The sequence below is a fragment of the Euleptes europaea genome, chromosome 7 (genome assembly GCF_029931775.1).
Source record: "Euleptes europaea isolate rEulEur1 chromosome 7, rEulEur1.hap1, whole genome shotgun sequence".
In the NCBI taxonomy this organism is placed as follows: Eukaryota; Metazoa; Chordata; class Lepidosauria; order Squamata; family Sphaerodactylidae; genus Euleptes; species Euleptes europaea.
In genome coordinates, this window is record NC_079318.1 from 28,869,499 (window position 1) to 28,889,529 (window position 20,031).

Here is a 20,031-nt window from a genome sequence, read left to right on the forward strand (position 1 = left end):
ACTTCATTTGTAGTTCTAACTGCCATGTCTGCATAATTTCTCCCCACTATGGCCATTTATGCACAGGAGGTTTTGCCTTGGATTTACCACTCTCTAGATGCACATTTTCCCCATCCGAATTCTCAAAACTGAAAAGTAAGCCCCCATGCAGAGTTTTGAGAATTCAGATGGGGAAAATGTGTATCTAGAGAGCGGCAAATTCAAGGCAAAACCTCCCGTGCATAAATGGCCTATGTCATTTTAGACTTCTAATGCTGGTTCTTCATTTTATATCCTTAATCGGGTGTGTTTTGAATTGTTCATGGTTCTTCTTTTAGTCTGCTTTTTGTAGAATCCCATGCATGTTAAAGTGTTGCATTTTGAGATTTTTAATGTATTAATTTATGACTACGCTGTGAGTTGCCTCGATCACAGACCTGTAAAGAGGCAGAGTGCAAATGTTTTAATTAAATAAGTTCTGGAATAATAAAGGAGTGGAGTGTAAGGAATCCACTTACAGATAGTCAGAAGTCTCATCTAATGGGTGAATGGCTTCATTGGCCCAAACTGTCTCCATCCAGATATTCAGACTAGATTACCCTAGTGCATTCTACAAGTCCTTGAGGATGGATCTCCTGAAGGAACTGGGTCATTAACAGGCTAGTCGAACGGTGATTGCCAACATTTCTCCTCTAATTGATTAAAAAAAAAAAATAGAAAAAAAATACAAATCCCAGAAACATAAAGAAAATCACTGGTTACCATGCACAGCTCCAGACCAGGTGAGCTGCTCTTCCACTTTGTTTAGAAGCGAAACAAAAATCTGTCTTTTTAATTTAAAAAAAATCACTTCTACATCTTTTGTTTGAATAAACACTATTAAATAGTGAAGAAGCATGTTGTCAGCATTCTCAGCTCAACCTATAACAGCCATAGGGCTATTCTTAAACAGCCAGTAATTAAAACTTCTTGCAGTTGGTGCTTGATAAGTTGATGTTTTGTGTAATGATTCCTCAAACAAATTTAGATACATGGTGGGAGAACGACGCTTACTGGACACATTCTGCTTTTAAGCTAGTACCTCTAACATAATAATTAGTCTCAAGGTACAATTATCACCAGCTGTGCTGTCTTTTATAATCCTTTATGCAGATCATGTGGCTTTTGTTAATTATGGGTCCTTTGTATTGGGCACTGCCCAAGGTGATTGGCAATACTTTCAAGCTTCTCAAGAAGAGATATTTCTTCATCATTCCACAGAAGAATTTTTAACTAAGTACGAAGTGATTGAACCTAGAATGTTTTACATGTTTGTTTGTTTTTAAACCATGTTGTACAAGTGAGCTGTCAAAGTCCTGGTTTATAGTACAGAAGTATCTAAACCTCAATAGGTGTGGTGGGAAATTGGTGTGGAGTCCATGTACTCCAGCCCTGCCCACAATGTAACAGGTGATGTGATGTTATACACAATCTTCCCTGGAAGAGGAAGGATCACAACATATTCAGATGGCCATATTAAGCATTGTAGAGTGATATGGTCCCTACAACCAACCCCAGTCAGCATCCTGGCTGCAGCCTTCTGTATCAATTGAAGTTTCTGAACACTTTGCAAGGGCAGCCCCACATACAGCACATTGTGTGTGTGTGTTAAGTGCCGTCAAGTCACTTCCGACTCATGGAAGTCTATGAATGAATGAAAGTCCTCCAAAATGTCCTATCTTTGACAGGCTTGCTCAGATCTTCCAAATTGAAGGCTGTGGCTTCCTTTGTTGAGTCAATCCATCTCTTGTTGGGTCTCCCTCTTTTCCTGCTGCCCTCAACTTTTCCTAGCATGACTGTCTTTTCCAGTGACTCTTGTCGTCTCATGACGTGACCAAAATACGATAGCCGCAGTTTAGAGCACATTGCAGTAACCTAATCTAGATGTAACCAGGCATGCACCACAATGGCCAGATCTTTTCTGCCCAGGAAATTCTGCAACTGGCTAACCAGTTGAAGCTGGTAAATGGTACTCTTGGCCACAACTGCCACCTGCTTATCCTGCAGTAGGCCTGCGTCCAAGAGAACCCCCACACTACGGTCCTGTCCTTCAAGGGTAGTGCAACCCCATCCGGAACAGGTGACACCTTCAATCCCAGGTCAGGCCTTCTGCCCACCAGTAGCACTTCCATCTTGTTGGCATTAAGCTTCAGTGTATTAGCCTGCATCTATTCCAAAACTGCCTCCAGGCACTGGTTCAGGGTTTCTACAGCCTCCATGTGATCAGCTGGAAGTGCAAGCTAGAATGGAGTATCATCTACATATCAGTGATAATCCAATCCAAATTTCCGGATGACCTCACCTAGTGGTTTCATGTAGATGTTAAAGAGTATAGGGGATTAGAGGGAATCTTGGGGAACCCTGTTGGCCAAAGGCAAAGGGGCTGAACAGCAGTCCCCTAGCATCACCTTCAGAAAACTACCCTCCAGGTAGGATTGGGACCATCGCAGAACAGTGCCTCCCAATCCCAGTCCAAATAGGTGGTTCAGAAAGCTATCATGACTGATGGTATTGAAAGTCACTGAGATGTCCAGGAGAATCCATAGAGTTGCACTCCCTCTGTCCATCTTCTGGTACAAGTCATTAGTTAAGGCATCCAAGGCTGTTTCAGTCTCATAGCCATGACTAAACCGAGACTGGCAGGAGGCTAAACAATTTGCCTCATCCAGCACAGCTTGGGGTTATCCAGCCACCACCCATTTAATTGCATTGCTCGACAATGGAATATTTGAGAGTGGTCAATAGATATTGAGATTTCCTGGGTCCAGGGTATTTAGCATTGGATGCACCACAGCCTGTTTCAAGGCTGGAGCGACCACCACCTCCCTTAATGAAGCATTAATTACCTCTCAAACCCAGTGTTTTGTGGTCTGTGTCTAGCTTGAGGAGTATTTTATGATTTCCCTTTCAGGCTTTTGAATTCTGCTTTCTAAAACATAAGAAGGTTTTAGAACCTAAACTTACTATACTGTAGACTAAGATGACTAAGATAAAAATAACAAAATAATAATTAAAGTAAAAACAGATAAAATCAAAGTTATTCACAAAAGAAATAATATTTATAATATTCTGCTCTGTGTAAGGAGAGTTGGAAATCGGTTTCTGTATTGTTTTATATTTCACTTTTTCTTTTCTTTTTTCTTCACTTTCTTTTTTGTATGTTCTTTTGTATATCTTGACATATTCTGTAATATTTTATATACTTCAATAAAACTATTTTTAAAGAATTCTTCTTTATGCTGTTTTTATGTCTTTGGTTTGTTTTTTATAGTTTATTATTATTAATTCTTATGTGGTTTCATCATTGGTTTTACTTTGAGGGTTGCTTCAAGAGGGTATATGGAAAGGTGTCAGTTACATTTTCTAAATAAATAATAATTCATGATCCCTCTTTCCCAAAACGAGTAACAGGAACCATCGAATATGACCCTGTCCAGCAGTTCCTCTAATATCAGATAGATTGCAGATTGACGATTAACTCATATCGTACTCTGACTGTGTTGATCATCTCCTGCATTGCTTCTTGGGAGGTGCATTTCGCGCTGCAGTATCATGACTCACACTCTTACTCTTTCCTCTGATCTGCTGTGCTCATGAAACAGAACATGCAAAATGAAATGTGCAAATTTCTGCTTAAATACAGGTAGTTATTTACATCCCTCAAAAGACTGTGAGATGATGTTGGCAATTTGACATCTTTTGTTGTGAAACATGAAGTTTTTAAATGTATGACTCACAACGAAATCTATTATTTTTTTCCTCTAACATTAACATGGAATGCTGCAGAGATAACGATGCCTGACATTCTGTCCTACAGCTACCTTTTGCCATGGTGTTTGCTTTTGTGGTAGCTAAAGAGTAGATGGTTTGGGTTTGGAAGGGTTTTGAATCAGGTGTTTTTAGCTGCTTAATTGTACATGAGTTTGATTGGGATAAACTTTACATGTCCCCTCTCCTAGACAGGAGCTATTGCATACATTTTAATGGGGTTGCTGGTTTGCATGGGAAAGACCAAGGACTTCCTATTAATATCCTTTGTAGAAAAAGGAATAAGGCATTTAAAGTGACAGTTATTGGCTAGTGTAATTCATGCCACTGTTTACAAAATGTTCTGCACAAGGTAACCCTTCCAGAATGCTTGCAATAAAATGTCTAGATGATACCTGCATATATGATTATTTTAGCAAGAGGCACCCAACACATTTATAACTTGCCTATGAAATGGTGGGGGAATGTACCCCAAAGAATATTAATTGATCCTGCTGATACAGTGGATAAATTTTAAGGGAGACAGATGTTTTACTATTGGTAAGAACATTACAAACCTAAACTTTAAAAAGGAGAGAAAATAATCAGAATGGCTTGAAAATCCCTAAACTAGAATGGATATCTATTTCTAATACCTCATTCATGGTCTTAAAAGGAGAATGGTTTTTCCTGATTATTCGTTGTTTGCATTTGTATTCAACTTCGTACTCACCAATAAGTAAATGTTTCTTTGTTCTCTTGCCACTAAGAAGTTAACCTTGCTTCAGGCAACCCTGATCTCATACTGCTACTGCTGAACTTGAAATAGATTCAAGATATTTTAGGGCACTATATGTTAATAGCTGTTGTGCCTCTAATTCCTAAAGGTTATTTCTGAAGGTTATTCCTGTGCTCTTTTACAGAGGCCTTAAAAGTCTGCCCCTATGCTAAATGAAAACTTACTAGAAGCTGGTTAACACAAAGACAGGAAACAAACTGGAATTTCCATGCCTTCAGCAGCAAATCAGGGCCATTGCATTTTTGATACGAACATCCAAAAACTGTTTAAGAGAGTACAGCCTAGTCAAAAAGTTAAAATGTGAAAGCAAAAATGAGTAACATACAGGCCAGAGATCATAACTCAGATGCACATAAACATGAAGAGTGAAGAGTAGTCTTTGTAATGTCACTGGGTTTGTCCCATAACCCCAGCAGAGTTGGAATCAAAAGAGCAATCCTGAGGGCCAGCATGGTGTAGTGGTTACATTGATGGACTAACATCTGGGAGCTCCAGCTTCAAATCTCCACTTTGCCGTGGAAGTTTGCTGGGTGACCTTGGGCCAGTCACACACTTTCAGCTTACTCCGCTTCACTGGATTGTTGTGAGGATAAAATGGAGGAGAGGGGAATGATATGAACTACTCTGAACTCCCATTGAGAGGGCAGAGTATAAAGGCAGTACATAAAATCACCTGAAGAAGAGTTGGAATCATGAGGAGTTTTGTGTTGCAATGAGAAGCATCCTGTGTAGGCCCTCTGAGGAGCTCTGAGAAACCCCTTAGAGAACAAGGGGCCCAGCTGAATCCTGCCCCATCCTTCAACTTCCCATCTAAACAGAAGCCCTTGGGATTATCATCTGAATCCCAGGAAAAATGACACCAATGAGTCCAACAGGAAGCTCAGGCTGGTAGGGACAATGGAAAGCATTCCTGATCTCAGCCCTGTTTCTAAGGAAAGGGTGAAGCTGCACATCCAAAAATAAAGACTTTTAGCTGCTGCTGGGACTTTGTGGGTATGCACCACCTCTGTTAGTCTCTTGCCTTGAAAACCCCATAAGGGGTTGCCATAAATCGGCTGCGACTGGACGGCACATTACACACACAACACCATCTTCTAACCAGCTACAGTTTTGTATTAATTACCTGGTTGGACAGCTCCCCTGCTAGTTTTGCAAACCTGATCTGGATTCTGCTCCTTGCCCAGCTGGACAGCTCCTTTGCATCTCTGGTAGACAGAACTCTGAATCTGGTAACATTGGTCATTTACGCAGGGGAAATTTGCATTTGGTTTGCTGCACAGTTTTCTGCTCCGAATTCTCAAACCTCATATGCAGGAGGGCTTCTTCCCCCCTCCAATTCCAGGAGTCCCTTGTGATTAATTAGGCATCCCCAGTGAATCACGGAGCTTCTGAGTCCCTCCTCCTGAAAATGCAGCCTTGTTGCACTTTACTTGGAGGGGGCAGGTCAGCTCTTAAAGGGACGGTGTGTGCTTTTGCTGGGTATTCCTTCCCACCTTTCTTCAATCTTCCAATCTTTGCTTTCCAATCTTTGCAGCCTTCTTCATTGTCTTCCTGCACATTTCATGAAGGTTTAACTCCCTCTTTTGTGCTTTGCTTTGAGGGAAGGGGTTGGATGGGAGGGACAGACACGTAGGAGGGAGAAGCCAAAATGGGTGTGGGGAGAGAAACCCGAAGAGCTATGCATGGAAATAGGGGGAATTTGCATTGCTCTTGCCTCAAAGCAGTATTTAAATTTGTCCTAAAACAGGATCCTACAACTGCGGGGAAAGAATGAGGCCAGAGCGAAGACACATCTGAAGGTTGGTAATATCATGGATAATGCAAAAGAAGCCTCAAAGCAGTCCAGCAGGGACTGCAAAGTAAATACCCCTGCATAAATGGCCAGTGTTATCCATGGGAATTGGTGGGGCCTCTGTGTAAGGTGTGAAATAGTCTTAAAGAGAACAGATTTTGGTCTCTTCACATAATTTTTTACTCACATCCAGAAATCCTTCTCTGTCTGTGGTAGAAATGCATGTGCAAAACAGATGCTCTGTGTACACAGTTCCTAAAGGATCCAAATGAGTGTGGAAAACAAGAGTAGATCCACCATTCTTTCCCAATACAGTGATCTGAGTGAGATCTTGCTACATGAAGGTATCACATGAGGATGAGGAAAGCCAACCTAAAAAAATTTGATTATTAAGAAATGGACACGATGGAAATGCTCTGAAGTTTAGATACCAGAGGTTTGGGATGTGAATGCACCCAGATCATAATGGCCAGGTATATTCCTGAGAAAACTGTTGTCCAAAGCCAAAATTGTCTTTCTCCCTGTAATTTTAAAATGAGAGTTTAAAGAGTGCATGCTCTGTTTCTGTGCCTATGCAGAACGCACTGTGCAGACTAAAGGTAAAGGTCCCCTGTGCAAGCCCCGAGTCATTCCTGACCCATGGGGTGACATCACATCCCAGCGTTTACTAGGCAGACTTTGTTTACGGGTTGGTTTGCCAGTGCCTTCCCCAGTCATCTTCCCTTTATCCCCAGCAAGCTGGGTACTCATTTTACCGACCTTGGAAGGATGGAAGGCTGAGTCAACTTTGAGCCAGCTACCTGAAACCAACTTCTGTGTCACAATAGAAAATATGCCCACTGATACAGTTCCCAAGTGGAAGTGGAAGAATGCACCCACATGCTATCTGGAAAGAAACTGCACGCACACACAAAAAATATGAACCAATTTAGAACTCTTGGAGAAAATGTGAGGGGTAGATTCAAGTCTAGTAGCACCTTTGTGTGTTAAGTGCCGTCAAGTCGCTTCCGACTTATGGTGACCCTATGACTCAATGTCCTCCAAAATGTCCTATCTTTGACAGCCTTGCTCAGATCTTGCAAATTGAGGGCTGTGACTTCCTTTATTGAGTCAATCCATCTCTTGTTGGGTCTTCCTTTTTTCCTGCTGCCCTCAAGTAGCACCTTAGAGACCAACAAGATTTTCACAGTATAACGTTCCCTTCATCAGAGGAAGGAGCATTCCAGCATCACTTTCTAGCTCTCCTCCTGGGCTGGCTACCTGAATCTTAAATCAATGGCAAATACTTCATCATTTCTTATTGCAGGTAGACATTTTTATTATTTTTATTTAGGATTTTTTTTAATGCCACCTCTCCAGGAACCTACTTGAGGCAGCTTATAAACTACAAAACAATAAAAACCTAACATTAAAAGATCTTAAAATCCAGCATTAAAAACCCAGCAAAGCATAAAAAACATACACCGTACAAACAGAGTACTGATAGCTTGAAATAACATTCCAGACAAAAGTAATATTAAAAGGTCAACCCCTTAATTAAAAGCCTGGTTGAACAGAAACCTTTTAGGCCTGGGGCCTAAAAGAGAGTATTAAAGTACTCCCATCCTAATCATGTCCAACATCACTTTGAAAGCGGGTATCTCTGGATTAAGTAGGTAGTATACCATACAGATTACTCCATCTGATTTTCTGACCTGCCTACAAAAAAATTCAGTAGTATTATTGCAAGCAATCCCTTGGATTATATTTTGAAGTGTCATTATTAATTCACAATTGCTGTGTGAATTAATAAAATTCACAACTATCTCCCCCTACCCCCACAGTGACCCCTACTCCATGCCCAGAAGATGGCCAAGATGCCCTCCCTCTCATGATCTGCCCTCTCACGATCTGCCATAGAATCAGCATTGGTGACAGATGGCCATCTAGCCTCTGCTTAAAAACCTCCAGGGAAGGAGCGTTTACCACCTCCCGAGGAAGCCTGTTCCACTGAGGAACTGCTCTAATTGTTAGAAAATTCTTCCTAATGTCTAGACAGAAACTCTTTTGATTTAATTTCAACCTGTTGGTTCTGGTACGACCTTCTGGGGCAACAGAAAACAACTTGGCTGTTGGCACCATCCTCTATATGCCAGCCCTTTAAGTACTTGAAGATGGTTATCCTATCGCCTCTCAGCCTTCTCCTCTTCAGGCTAAACATCCCCAGGTCCTTCACCCTTTCCTCATAGGACTTGGTCTCCAGACCCCGCACCATCTTTGTTGCCCTCCTCTGGACACATTCCGGCTTGTCTACATCCTTCTTAAATTGCGGTGCCCAAATCTGAACACAATACTCTACGCAAGGTCTAACCAGAGCAGAGTAAAGCGATACCATCACTTCACGTGATCTGGTACATTAGTAGTACATTAGTAGGGTGGAAAGCAGCAAGCAGAAAACGTAGTTTGATCCAAGCTGTTATGTATTTTGCTGACCAGAGTTATAAGCAAATATTTGATTGGAATTGTGTCATTGTGATCATATCTCAATAGCACATTTCCCACTCTGTAAGCACATTTTCCACTCTGTAAGATCTCAGAAGGTCCAGCTCAGAGATAACATTGTGTTAACTCATAACAGCAAGAATCAAAGGATGGGTCAGCCACTTCATGTGGTCCAAAAGCATGAACTAGTTCTGTGTGGTCAGCAAAAAACAGGGATATTTCTTCAGATCCCAGACATATGACATCATCTTGTACAAGATGATTTTTGGATTTACATGTTTACTAACATAAATGAATATACATACCACTGGCCGGTGTACGTCCCAAAATGCTCTTTCCTGGCTATCGAGGATTTTTCTCTCTATCTTGTCCCTCTTCTTGTCCACTCTGTCGATGGGGAGGTAGATATGTAACATAAAGAACATCAGTGGAAATGGCTCTTAAGATGGCAGCTGACAAATCCAGCAACAAAATGTCAATGGGACTCACTTTGCTTGTGCTTCTGCTTGCATAAAAATAAACTCCCATTTCCGTGCAAAGGCTCGCTGTAACCTGGCCAAGCTCTCCTGAAAACACACCACACGTTAGCAAGTTTCTAGGGTAGCCCTTTACAAACTTTCTACAGGCTTCTTGGAATTGACAGTCCCACAGGATGGCTACAGCCTGAGACTGTCGCTGGTCCATCCGTGAAGCTCTCACTACAGCCCATGTAAGTTGTTGGATGAGTATGGGGGGTGATTCTTTTACAGTGCCATTTTAAACGACACAATGGAAGTATCTCCGGGAGGTTGAAACATTCTTAAAATACATTTACCTGAAATCATTTAATTTTTCTACAGCTACTCATCAGAGTCTCACACTGATATTCTAGGATTCATTTTACTGGGATATGATAAGATGCTAAGGGCCATTTGACACAGAAATGCCCTAACCCCAAGACCTGCGTGTACTCATTTCCCTCAACATTCTGATGGCCTGCTGTCACAAGTCAATCCTACATGTAAAAATGTAACATAAATAAGAGTTGAATACAGATCTACTTCCAAGAGAAGACTCAGGTATTTGTTTGTTACTCCAGATTTTCTACACACCCGTGCCTTCCTCAGAAGTAAACTGTCTCTAAATAAACCTTTCTTACATTACATTTTTAGATCCAGGCATGACTCATGGGGAAATCCGTATCGTTCACACAACACAATGCAGAAGTCATTCTTGAGAAGCAATGGTAGTTGCAATAGGGCTTCTGCTGCATATATATTGGTTAAAAATGAAAGAAGAACTTGGCTTCCTCTCTTCAGTCGGATACAAAGTGGGCTTTGAAATTGGTCTCGAGCTGGACATGTAGGCATCCTCTCAGAAGAATATTAGAATAGTGTAATCTAGTATGCAGCTCCATAGTCGAGTATAACAATTATGCAGGTACTACTAATAAGAATGCTTCAAACATTACTTTTTCAAATAGTGTTTCTGAGCAGCAGAGAGCCACACAGTATATTAGTCTTTCTGATGCAAGTTGGCACTATGCTGATGCCTATGCTAGTTTCCCAATCTAAGTACCTATAGTGAAAAAAGCATTCACAGTGCACTTTAAACAAGATAATTTTGGAGCTGACCCTCATTTTGTGCTGTTATGCAACTTTTTGGTTCAAGTTCAACCAAGGCCAGCCTGGATATTTATTATATGTCCTAAAACAAAAGACTAGCTTGTGGCTATACACGTAGGGTTGCCAGGTCCCTCTTTGCAACTGGCAGGAGGTTTTTGGGGCAGAGCCTGAGGAGGGCAGGGTTTGGGGAGGGGAGGGACTTCAATGCCACAGAGTCCAAAGCGGCTATTTTCCCCAGGTGAACTGATTTCTATTGGCTGGAGATCAGTTGTAATAGCAGGATATCTCCAGCTACTACCTGGAGGTTAGCAATCCAAAAGGACACCTCTGTACCAAAACCTAAGGTTAGTAACTAAGCACAGACTATGGCTATATATAGAGTTATATATAGACATAGTCTGTGCTTAGTTACTACCTGGAGGTTGACAACCCTATGTATATGCCATTTTGTGACTGTAACTTGGTAGAAGGTTAAACAAAAAGATCTCTGTTTTCAACACGGTTCCTATCTTCTTTCTCACCTCAGCCCAATGCAGTTGTTTTTTAATGCAGGGAGTTGAAAAGCCTAAAACTCCAGGATCATTTTCAGCGCACCAACATTTGGGCTATAGGTTCTCAACTGATATTTTCTGGGAGCTGTGGATTTTTTTTAATGTTGCGGTCTTGTTCCCTGCACACTACTCGTTTATTTGACATCTCAGTTCCAGGAAAGGCCCCAGGTACTTACTGCTTCATAGTCTGCTAGCTCAAGCCGTGCTTTGTTTTGCATTGTTCGCTTGCAGAGGTAAACCGCTGGAACACAAAAAATAATCAATCATTTCTTGCTATCTCAGACACTATCTAAAATCCCAGACATCAAGATCTAATGGCTCAATAATGCCTTCCATTCAAGCAGAGGTCCCTGACTGCTGCGTCTCCCTCCTGTGTGTCAATTTCAAAGGCTATGTTCCACAAAAAAGGGGCCATTTTTCACTGAGACGGACTGGCTGTCGACTGCAATGTCACTAATTCTCAGGCGGTTCTTATGTACATCTGGTGTTAAAACATTTAAGTAGGATTGATTGTTTTTATTCCCTTTGTTTGTAGCCTTCTGAATCAAGAGGAAATGTACGGTTCCCAGCTAAGGACCGTGGCCTACAGCTATATGCTAGATTATCAGCAGTTTTGGGAACCAAGCTTGAAAAGATAGAAAATGCAAACCCTTTACTCCCTTTTAGCTCCTTTGATTATAAATATAAAGGGGGATTTAAATAGGAAATGAGGAGGGCTAAATAAATCTGAGAAGAATGTGGATCACAGGGGCTTGCAGGTTAAGTCCTTCAGCCTAAGTGCCTTCATTTTGGGTAGTACAAATTCTCTGAAAGACTAATGGGCCCCAGATGGAGAAGCAAGTCCATCTGTAACACAGCTGCTTATTTGGAAGAAAGGAAGTATTTTAGAACTATAGAGTTGTTTAAATATCCAATAAGATTTACTTCCAAGAAAGACTCCTGCACCTGCGTGCCCAAGACTTCGACTGACTCATGCACAAAGCTAATTCTGAGCTCTTTCGTAGCATATTTCCTTGACAGAGCCCTAAGAACAGAGATGAATATCTCTTCCATTTACAGATAGTGAAACAAAGGAGCGGAGGTTATTCTTAATTCGGAGAGAATGGTTAGCGCATGACAAAGGACCTTTCCCAAATGGTTCTATAAGCTCAATGCAAAATCAGGCATCTTTCTCTCTGTAGTGTATATGTGAAATGGAATCAAGAGACATCTTATTAGTCGTCCCCCCACCATATGCTGATTCACTTTTTATGCAGTAAATGAGCCTGCCATATGTACACCAGTGTTTGTAGTACTGAACACCATAAGAAGAGGAGAGGAGAGGAGAGGAGAGGAGAGAACAGGAGAGGAGAGGAGAAGAGAAGAGAAGAGAAGAGAAGAGAAGAGAAGAGAAGAGAAGAGAAGAGAAGAGAAGCACATTCAGAACCTGAGAATACATTCTATGGATCCATGATTGGCTTGTGACTTCCTTGCACAGATCCACCTTTGTTCCTCACTGTTTAGAGATGTACATATCTCCATTACATGTTTAGGATCATAAAATCAAGGTATGCATGTGCTGCCCTGACCTGGATAGAGCAGGCTAGTCTGATCACATCAGCTCTTGGAAGCTAAGCAGGGTGAGCCCTGGTTAGTATTTGGATGGGAGACCACTAAGGAAGGCTAGGGCTGCTATGGAGAGGCAGGCAAAGGCAAACCACCTCTGTTAGTCTCCTGCCTGGAAAACCCTGTGGGGTTTTCAAGTTGCAATGTGAGCTGCAACTTGATGGCATTTGCATGTGCTGCAAAAAGTTACATTTGACCATCAGGATCTAAGTCATTCAAAAACTAATTTGTTTGTGCTATCTAGATTATATCCTTGCACAAAGTAGGATCAGAAGATGCACTTCAGAGACGTCTAAAGGAATATGAATCACAAAGCCATGTGAAAATGCTCATCACTGCCAGGAAGCCTATCCTGGAGGGGCAAGAATTCTTACCCCTCCCCAATATGCAAATTGCCAATTGGTAAAGGGGTCAGACAAGGATGTATTTTATCTCCCTATCTCTTCAATCTATATGCAGAACATATGATAAGGAAAACTGGATTAGATTTAGATGAAAGTGGAGTGAAAATTTGGGGGGAGGAACATTAACAATTGGAGATATGCCAATGATACCACATTACTGGCAGAAAATAGTGAAGACTTGAAATGACTACGGGTGAAAGTTAAAATGGGAAGTGCCAAAGCAGGACTGCAGCTGAACATCAAAAAGACAAAAGTAATGACTACTGGGGAATTACTCAAATTTAAGGTTGACAATGAGCAAAATGAAATTGTTCAAGACTTTCCATTCCTTGGCTCCATCATCAATCCAAAGGGAGACTGCAACCAAGAAATCAGAAGGAGACTGAGACTGGGAAGGGCAGCCATGAAGGAGCTAGAAAAGATTCTTAAGTGTAAGGATGTTTTACTGGCAACCAAGATCAAGATAATTCATGCTATAGTATTTCCTATTACTATGTATGGGTGTGAAAGTGGGACAATGAAGAAAACTGACAGGAAGAAAGTAGATTCCTTTGAAATGTGGTGTTGGAGGAGAGTTTTACAAATTCCATGAACCGCCATAAAGACAAATAAATGGGTTCTAGATCAAATCAAGCCTGAACTGTCCCTAGAAGCTAAAATGTTTAAACTGAGACTATTGTATTTGGTCACTTTATGAGAAGACAAGACACTGGAAAAGACAATAAGGCTAGGAAAAATGGACGGCAGCAGGAAAGAGGAAGACCCAATGTGAGATGGATTGTCACTATATAAGAAGCCACGACCTTCAGTTTGCAAGACCTGAACAAGGCTGTTAATGATAGGCCATTTTGGAAGACACTGATTCATAGGGTCGCCATGAGTTGGAAGTGACTTGACGGCACTTAACACACACACACACACACCAATATGCAGTCAGTTTGACTCCCAAAATGAAATTAAAACTTTATCCTAGGGAGATTTTCTTGCAGACATTTAGCAACCGTCTGTCTTATTCTCATTTGTGTCATGTCTAATGTTTCAAAGAAAATGAAAACACACCCAAAATTGGAAGAGAAAAAAGAGAGAGAGAAAAATTAAATGAATAAATGTACAATTTCTGACAATTCGTTCAGGTCCCACTGAAGCAAGGAACATTAATGCCTGCAGTGAATGGCTAAGTATAAAATTGCTTTAAAATCAGAGCTGAATGTTTATTCGGTTATACAAACAGTTTTAGCGAAGCCTGCTGAGATGCTCCATTGTGTCTGAAATAAACACTAATTACACAGCTTTTCTCTTTTTTTACTAAGTAGGAAAATGTACCTTCCATTAATCACAGTACAGCTTCCCTGAGGTGTTTCCTGATGACAAGATTTTTATTTAGATGTATTGCTAATTATACATTATCTATCCATCTATCTATCCATCCATCTATCCATCCATCCACCCATCTATCCACCCATTCATCTATCCACCCATTCATCTATCCATCTACCCACCCATCTATCCACCCATCCATCCAACCATCCATCTCATTAGCAACAAATATGCATTAATACTTTGCAAGCACTAGTCTGATTCAGTGCAAAGTGCTCAATCTATATTCTTTCTTCCCAAGGTATAGCTCTGCTGAGGAAATGTTGCCCATCTTTCTAGAGTCCCAGCTTCCACTGCTGGCCCAGCTGGGAGAAGTCCAGTTGGCTACCTCTTTCCCTTTAGAGTGCATCTCCCACCATTGCTGCTGCCGCTGGTTCAGAGAAAGAAACGGCGCTGCCTTTTTTACTAGGGTTTCCAGCTTAGCTGATGTTGCCAACCGAACCCACCCTTGTCCTCCTCTAAGAGCCCCTGTGCCATTTTCGCTGCTGCTCTTATGAGAGGAAAGGCAAACATGAAACGAATGATCTGTTTTCACCTCATTTCTGTCTGGAAAAAACACCGTAGCAGGACTGGGAGCAGTGGTAAGGGGAGGTGAAAGCCTTTTCAACTTCGTTTTTTAAATCAGAGACAGTGTGGACAGAACTGAAATATTGCTGTGTGTGATTCATATTTTAATTTCGAAAAGTGAAAGTTACAGGAGGCTTAGATCCAAAGGTCATTTTCTACCAGTGGAAGGAGAGGCAATTGTTTTGCAATTTCCCCCTCTCCTTGAAGACTCCCACTTCACCTCTCAACTATTCCTGAGGGTCTTGCATCCTCCAGCAGCCCCATTTCAGGAAGTTCAGCGGGCTGAAGGAAGAGGAAGTGGAAGGAAAGGTCAGGTCCACCGGCAGAAGTGCCTTACACCCAAGTATATATTCTGCATTCCTGCTAGAGCACAGTTACTCAGACGGATGGCTGGGGATCCTGGGGGTCTGTGATGGTACCTCAGAGTGTCAACTAATCCTTTGTAAAGCAGAGGGCAAGCCCACCTTGTGCTAATGGGCTAACTTGAAAACAGAGCCCTCTCATCTTTCATTAATGGGGCAGGGACTCTTCACCTAAGAGAAAGAGGACAGAAGCAGTCATCTAGCTTCCAGACTAGCTCACCACACTAGCCAGAAAATGTGCCAATTGGTCTCTGGGAACTAACGTCTGAGACCTAGGAACTCTAATGGAATGAGTGGCACCAAGGAAGTACAAGCCGCATCTACAAGTTGCCAGATATTGCTATGGACAATGATAGCATCTGGATCGACTTGTCCACATGCAAAAAATCAGGAAAGCAATTATTTGGGGTAAATGTCACATGGATTCTTAGGATGATACATGTGAGTCAGTTGTGTCCCTGATCCTCTGATCATGTGTCCCTGATCCCTGATCCTCTATGGATTTATTTCCAGATTTACTGAGAAATGTGTAGACGTTATTGAAGGAGAGCCTGAATTTTAAATCCATTCTTAAATGTTTTAATAAATGGGGAAAAATACGTAGTAGTTTACATAATTTGGCCTGATGTGTCAGTACATAAGAACATAAGAAAGGCCCTGCTGGATCAGACCAAGGCCCATCAAGTCCAGCAGTCTGTTCACACAGGGGCCAACTAGGTGCCTCTAGGAAGCCCCCAAACAAGATGACTGCAGCAGCACCATCCTGCCTGTGTTCCACAGCACCCAAAATAATAGGCATGCTCCTCTGATACTAGAGAGAATAGGTATACAGCATGACTAGTATCCATTCTAACTAATAGCCATGAATACCCGTCTCCTCCATGAATATGTCCACTCCCCTCTTAAAGCCCTCCAAGCTGGCAGCCATCACCACATCCTCGGGCAGGGAGTTCCACAATTTAACTATGCATTGTGTGAAAAAATACTTCCTTTTATCTGTTTTGAATCTCTCACCCTCCAGCTTTGACCCCGTGTTCTAGTATTATGGGAGAGGGAGAAAAACTTCTCCCTGTCCACTCTCTCCAAACCATGCATAATTTTATAGACCTCTATCATGTCTCCCCTCAGCCGCCTTCTTTCCAAGCTAAACAGCCCTAAGCGTCTTAACCGCTCCCCATAGGACAGTTGCTCTAGTCCTCTTATCATTTTGGTTGCTCTTTTCTGCACCTTCTCAAGCTCTGTAATATCCTTTTTTAGGTGTGGTGACCAGAACTGTACATAGTATTCCAAGTGTGGTCTCACCATAGATTTGTACAAGGGCAGTATGATATCAGCAGTTTTATTCTCTATTCCTTGTGTAATTATGGCCAGCATGGAATTTGCCTTTTTTACAGCAGCCGCACACTGGGTTGACATCTTCATTGAGCTATCCACTACCACCCCAAGATCCCTTTCTTGGTCTGTCGCTGTCAGCACAGATCCCATCAGTGTATATGTGAAGTCGGGATTTTTTGTCCCAATATGCATCACTTTACACTTACTCACATTGAATCTCATTTGCCATTTTAATGCCCATTCTTCCAGTATGCAGAGATCCTTCTGGAGCTCTTCACAGTCCGATTTTGTTTTAACCACCCTAAATAATTTGGTGTCACCTGCAAACTTGGCTACTTCACTGTTTAACCCCAACTCCAGGTCATTGATGAACAGGCTGAAAAGCACCGGTCCCAACACAGATCCCTGAGGCACCCCACTGCTCACATCCGACCATTGTGAGACCATTGATTCCTACTCTCTGCTCCTATTTTTCAGCCAGCTCTCAATCCATAAGAGGACTTGTCCTCTTATCCCATGACTATGAAGTTTGCTTAGCAGTCTTTGGTGGGGGACTTTGTCACTGACTCCAGTTCGTTCACATAAAAATGTGATTGCTCAAAATACTAACAAAACCCAGTTCTAAGAGTCTGGATGGCAAAGTAGGTCAGATGTTTCCCTTTGTCAAAACTGACCCAAAGGGATTTTATAAAGATTCTGGCTTGCTCTGAAAAAGAAGTCAACTGTATGGTTTTACGGAAGCCCTATTCATCCCAAGTGCGACTACCTATGAACTGAATTTTGGCTATGGACCCAGGTGAAATCTCTACAGAATACTCATCCAGACACCACTGAATTGGATGTGGCTTTTTATGCAGTGTGAGATGTGCATCTCCATCTGGAGCACTAGTTGTCATTGCATGAAACTAGATGAGCACAGGTACATCTGGACAGAAGCCATATTCTCTATGTGTCAAATGGTCATTTATGATCTTAGGTTATAAACTAATTTTAAAGCCTCATAAACTCAGCTTATAAGTGAGTGTGTGGCTCTTTATCTGTTTCTAACTTTTTATACTGTATTTATATTTTATTGTTCTCATGATTCACCACCTTCGACAATTTATGGAAGTATGGGATGGTAAGGTTTTAAATAAATATAAGCTACCTAGCGACTGATGAGATACTTAAGACCAGATTTTAACACATTTTAAAATCTATTTATTCAGATTATACACACATACATTATTATACCACATGTGGTTTACAGCTCATTAGAGATGATTGGTAATGCCATCCTAAGCAAAGTTACACTCTTCTAAGCCCATTAACTTCAATGAGCTTAGAAAGGTGTAACTTTGCTTAGGATGGCACTTTGAAGTGCTACAGGGAAGAGACAAAGGTTACTCCATCTTTAAGACAATTTGATTCTGTTTTTGAAAGCTACCTAAATCTTTGTCTTAATTACATTACAAATTCAGACAATTTAACAAAACATAATATTACCATTCAGGTGACAGCTTTATGAATGAATTTGGCTTAATTTGCATGGGAACATTATAAGGTGTTCTCTGAATTTAAGGGGAAACATATTAAATATCATGTACAGATGGTAACACTAGACATAGTTGCAAAAATAGAAAAGGCCCGCTCTAAAGGTTACTATAGGTGTAATAGTAAAGTGGGTTCATTTTTACAAATGTGGTGGCAATGTTCTATAGCAAAAGAACATTGGCAGAATGTATTCAAAATATTAGAGGATATTATCAAGGAAAAACAACCAAGCAACCCCATAACTGCCCAACTGGGAATCCTCCCTAGACAGGTGAAACCAGGAATTAGAAATGTAGTTAAGAACTTATTGGTAGCCACTAGGATGATTTTGGTACAATATTGGGAAAATGACACACAGTCAATAATTTGGTTCTCTAAAGCCTGGTTTATTATGCTAATGAATAAGATAACCGCAGTTAAACAGATCTGGGTTGTAAGGAGAAATGCTCAAGAAAACTTTATTAAGACTTGGCAGCTGTTAATCATATCTTGTATAGGTGTAAAGTGCTGTCAAGTCACAGCCGACATATGGCAACCCTGTAGGGTTTTCAAGGCTAGAGATGCTCAGAGGTGGTTTGCCATTGCCTGCCTCTGTGTAGCAACCCTGGACCTCCTTAGTGGTCTCCCATCCAAGTACTAACCAGCCAAGGTCTGATGAGATCGAGCTAGCCTGGCCAATCTAGGTCAGGGCACAATCGTACACTGGACCTCAACTAAGCCAGAAGGCACTGCTAAAGCGGCATTTAAACAGAATCCATTTCTACAAGGAACAGAAGCAGAATTCATTTTTCCCTCATAACAAGCCAGATGACATTTTAATTTTGACAATCAGCTAACAGATGAGGATGTGTCAAATCAGTGCACCAAGGTACCTGTGCGCATTAACTTCTCCCTCTGGGAAGGCAAATACAAATGCTGCCACTGTAATCGTGATATCATATTTTAACCGGCTTTAGAATCTGAACACATGGTTCCAAGATTTCCCCAGTATAATGGTGCTTTAGAATCTGAACACATGGGTTCCAAGATGATCCCAGTATAATGCAGGTTTATACATTCTCAATCAACCTAAGTAAAAGATGAGACTATACATCTCCATGCACGCTATGCAAGGACGATGGGGGCATCGCTGGACAGTGAGCATTATCATCACAGGAATGTACTTTGGGAATCTGTGGTTCTGTTCCCACATCTGCACAAGCCAGCTGCCTTAGCTGCATACAGCAGTATCTACCACGAACCTTCATATAGACAAGGGGGATGTCTTTATTTTCTCTACGTGCTGCAGGCTGTTTTTCCAGGACGTGCACCATCTATTGCATTTTGATCCAGCCTTAGCTTCAAAGAGCTCCAGACAGTGTACGTGATCCTTGCTTCCTTTGCTTATTTCACTACAACCCTATGAGGTAGGTTAGACTGACAGAGAATGCTTGGTTCAAGGTCACTCAGTGCATTTTGTGGCAAAGTAGGTATTTGAACCTGAATCCCCTTGGTCCTAGCTTATGACTCTAACCCACTATGCCACAGTGGCTCTAAATGCCTAAGACTCCAGGTGAATGGCCAAACCTCAATCTAGACCGGGGCAAGTGTTGTTGAGAGAAAATAGGCCTGCATGGTGGTGGGTTATGCATTGCACTGTTGATCAGAATTCCTATCAAGAAACATACGTAAGAAGAACTCCTGGGTTATCGTTCCTAAAGGTAAAGGTCCCCTGTGCAAGCACTGGGTCATACCTGACCCATGGAGTGACATCACATCCCAACGTATACTAGGCAGACTTTGTTTACGGGGTGGTTTGCCAGTTCCTTCCCCTGTCATCTTCCCTTTTATTTTTGGTCAGGAGAGACCAGATAATT

General features: G+C 41.6%; 1 protein-coding gene across 9 annotated transcripts in view; it reads right to left on the reverse strand.

The window, feature by feature from the left end:
• Nucleotides 1–20,031, reverse strand: part of RGS7 (regulator of G protein signaling 7) — a 204,811-nt gene that overhangs the window by 30,644 nt on the left and 154,136 nt on the right. For all 9 annotated transcript variants that reach the window (XM_056852416.1, XM_056852423.1, XM_056852422.1 and 6 more), the window contains 3 exons: nt 11,169–11,233; nt 9,327–9,403; nt 9,143–9,224 (listed from right to left, as the gene is read on the reverse strand). In XM_056852416.1, the coding sequence (XP_056708394.1) occupies nt 9,143–9,224; nt 9,327–9,403; nt 11,169–11,233 (224 nt within the window). The remainder of the gene's footprint in view (nt 1–9,142; nt 9,225–9,326; nt 9,404–11,168; nt 11,234–20,031) is intronic.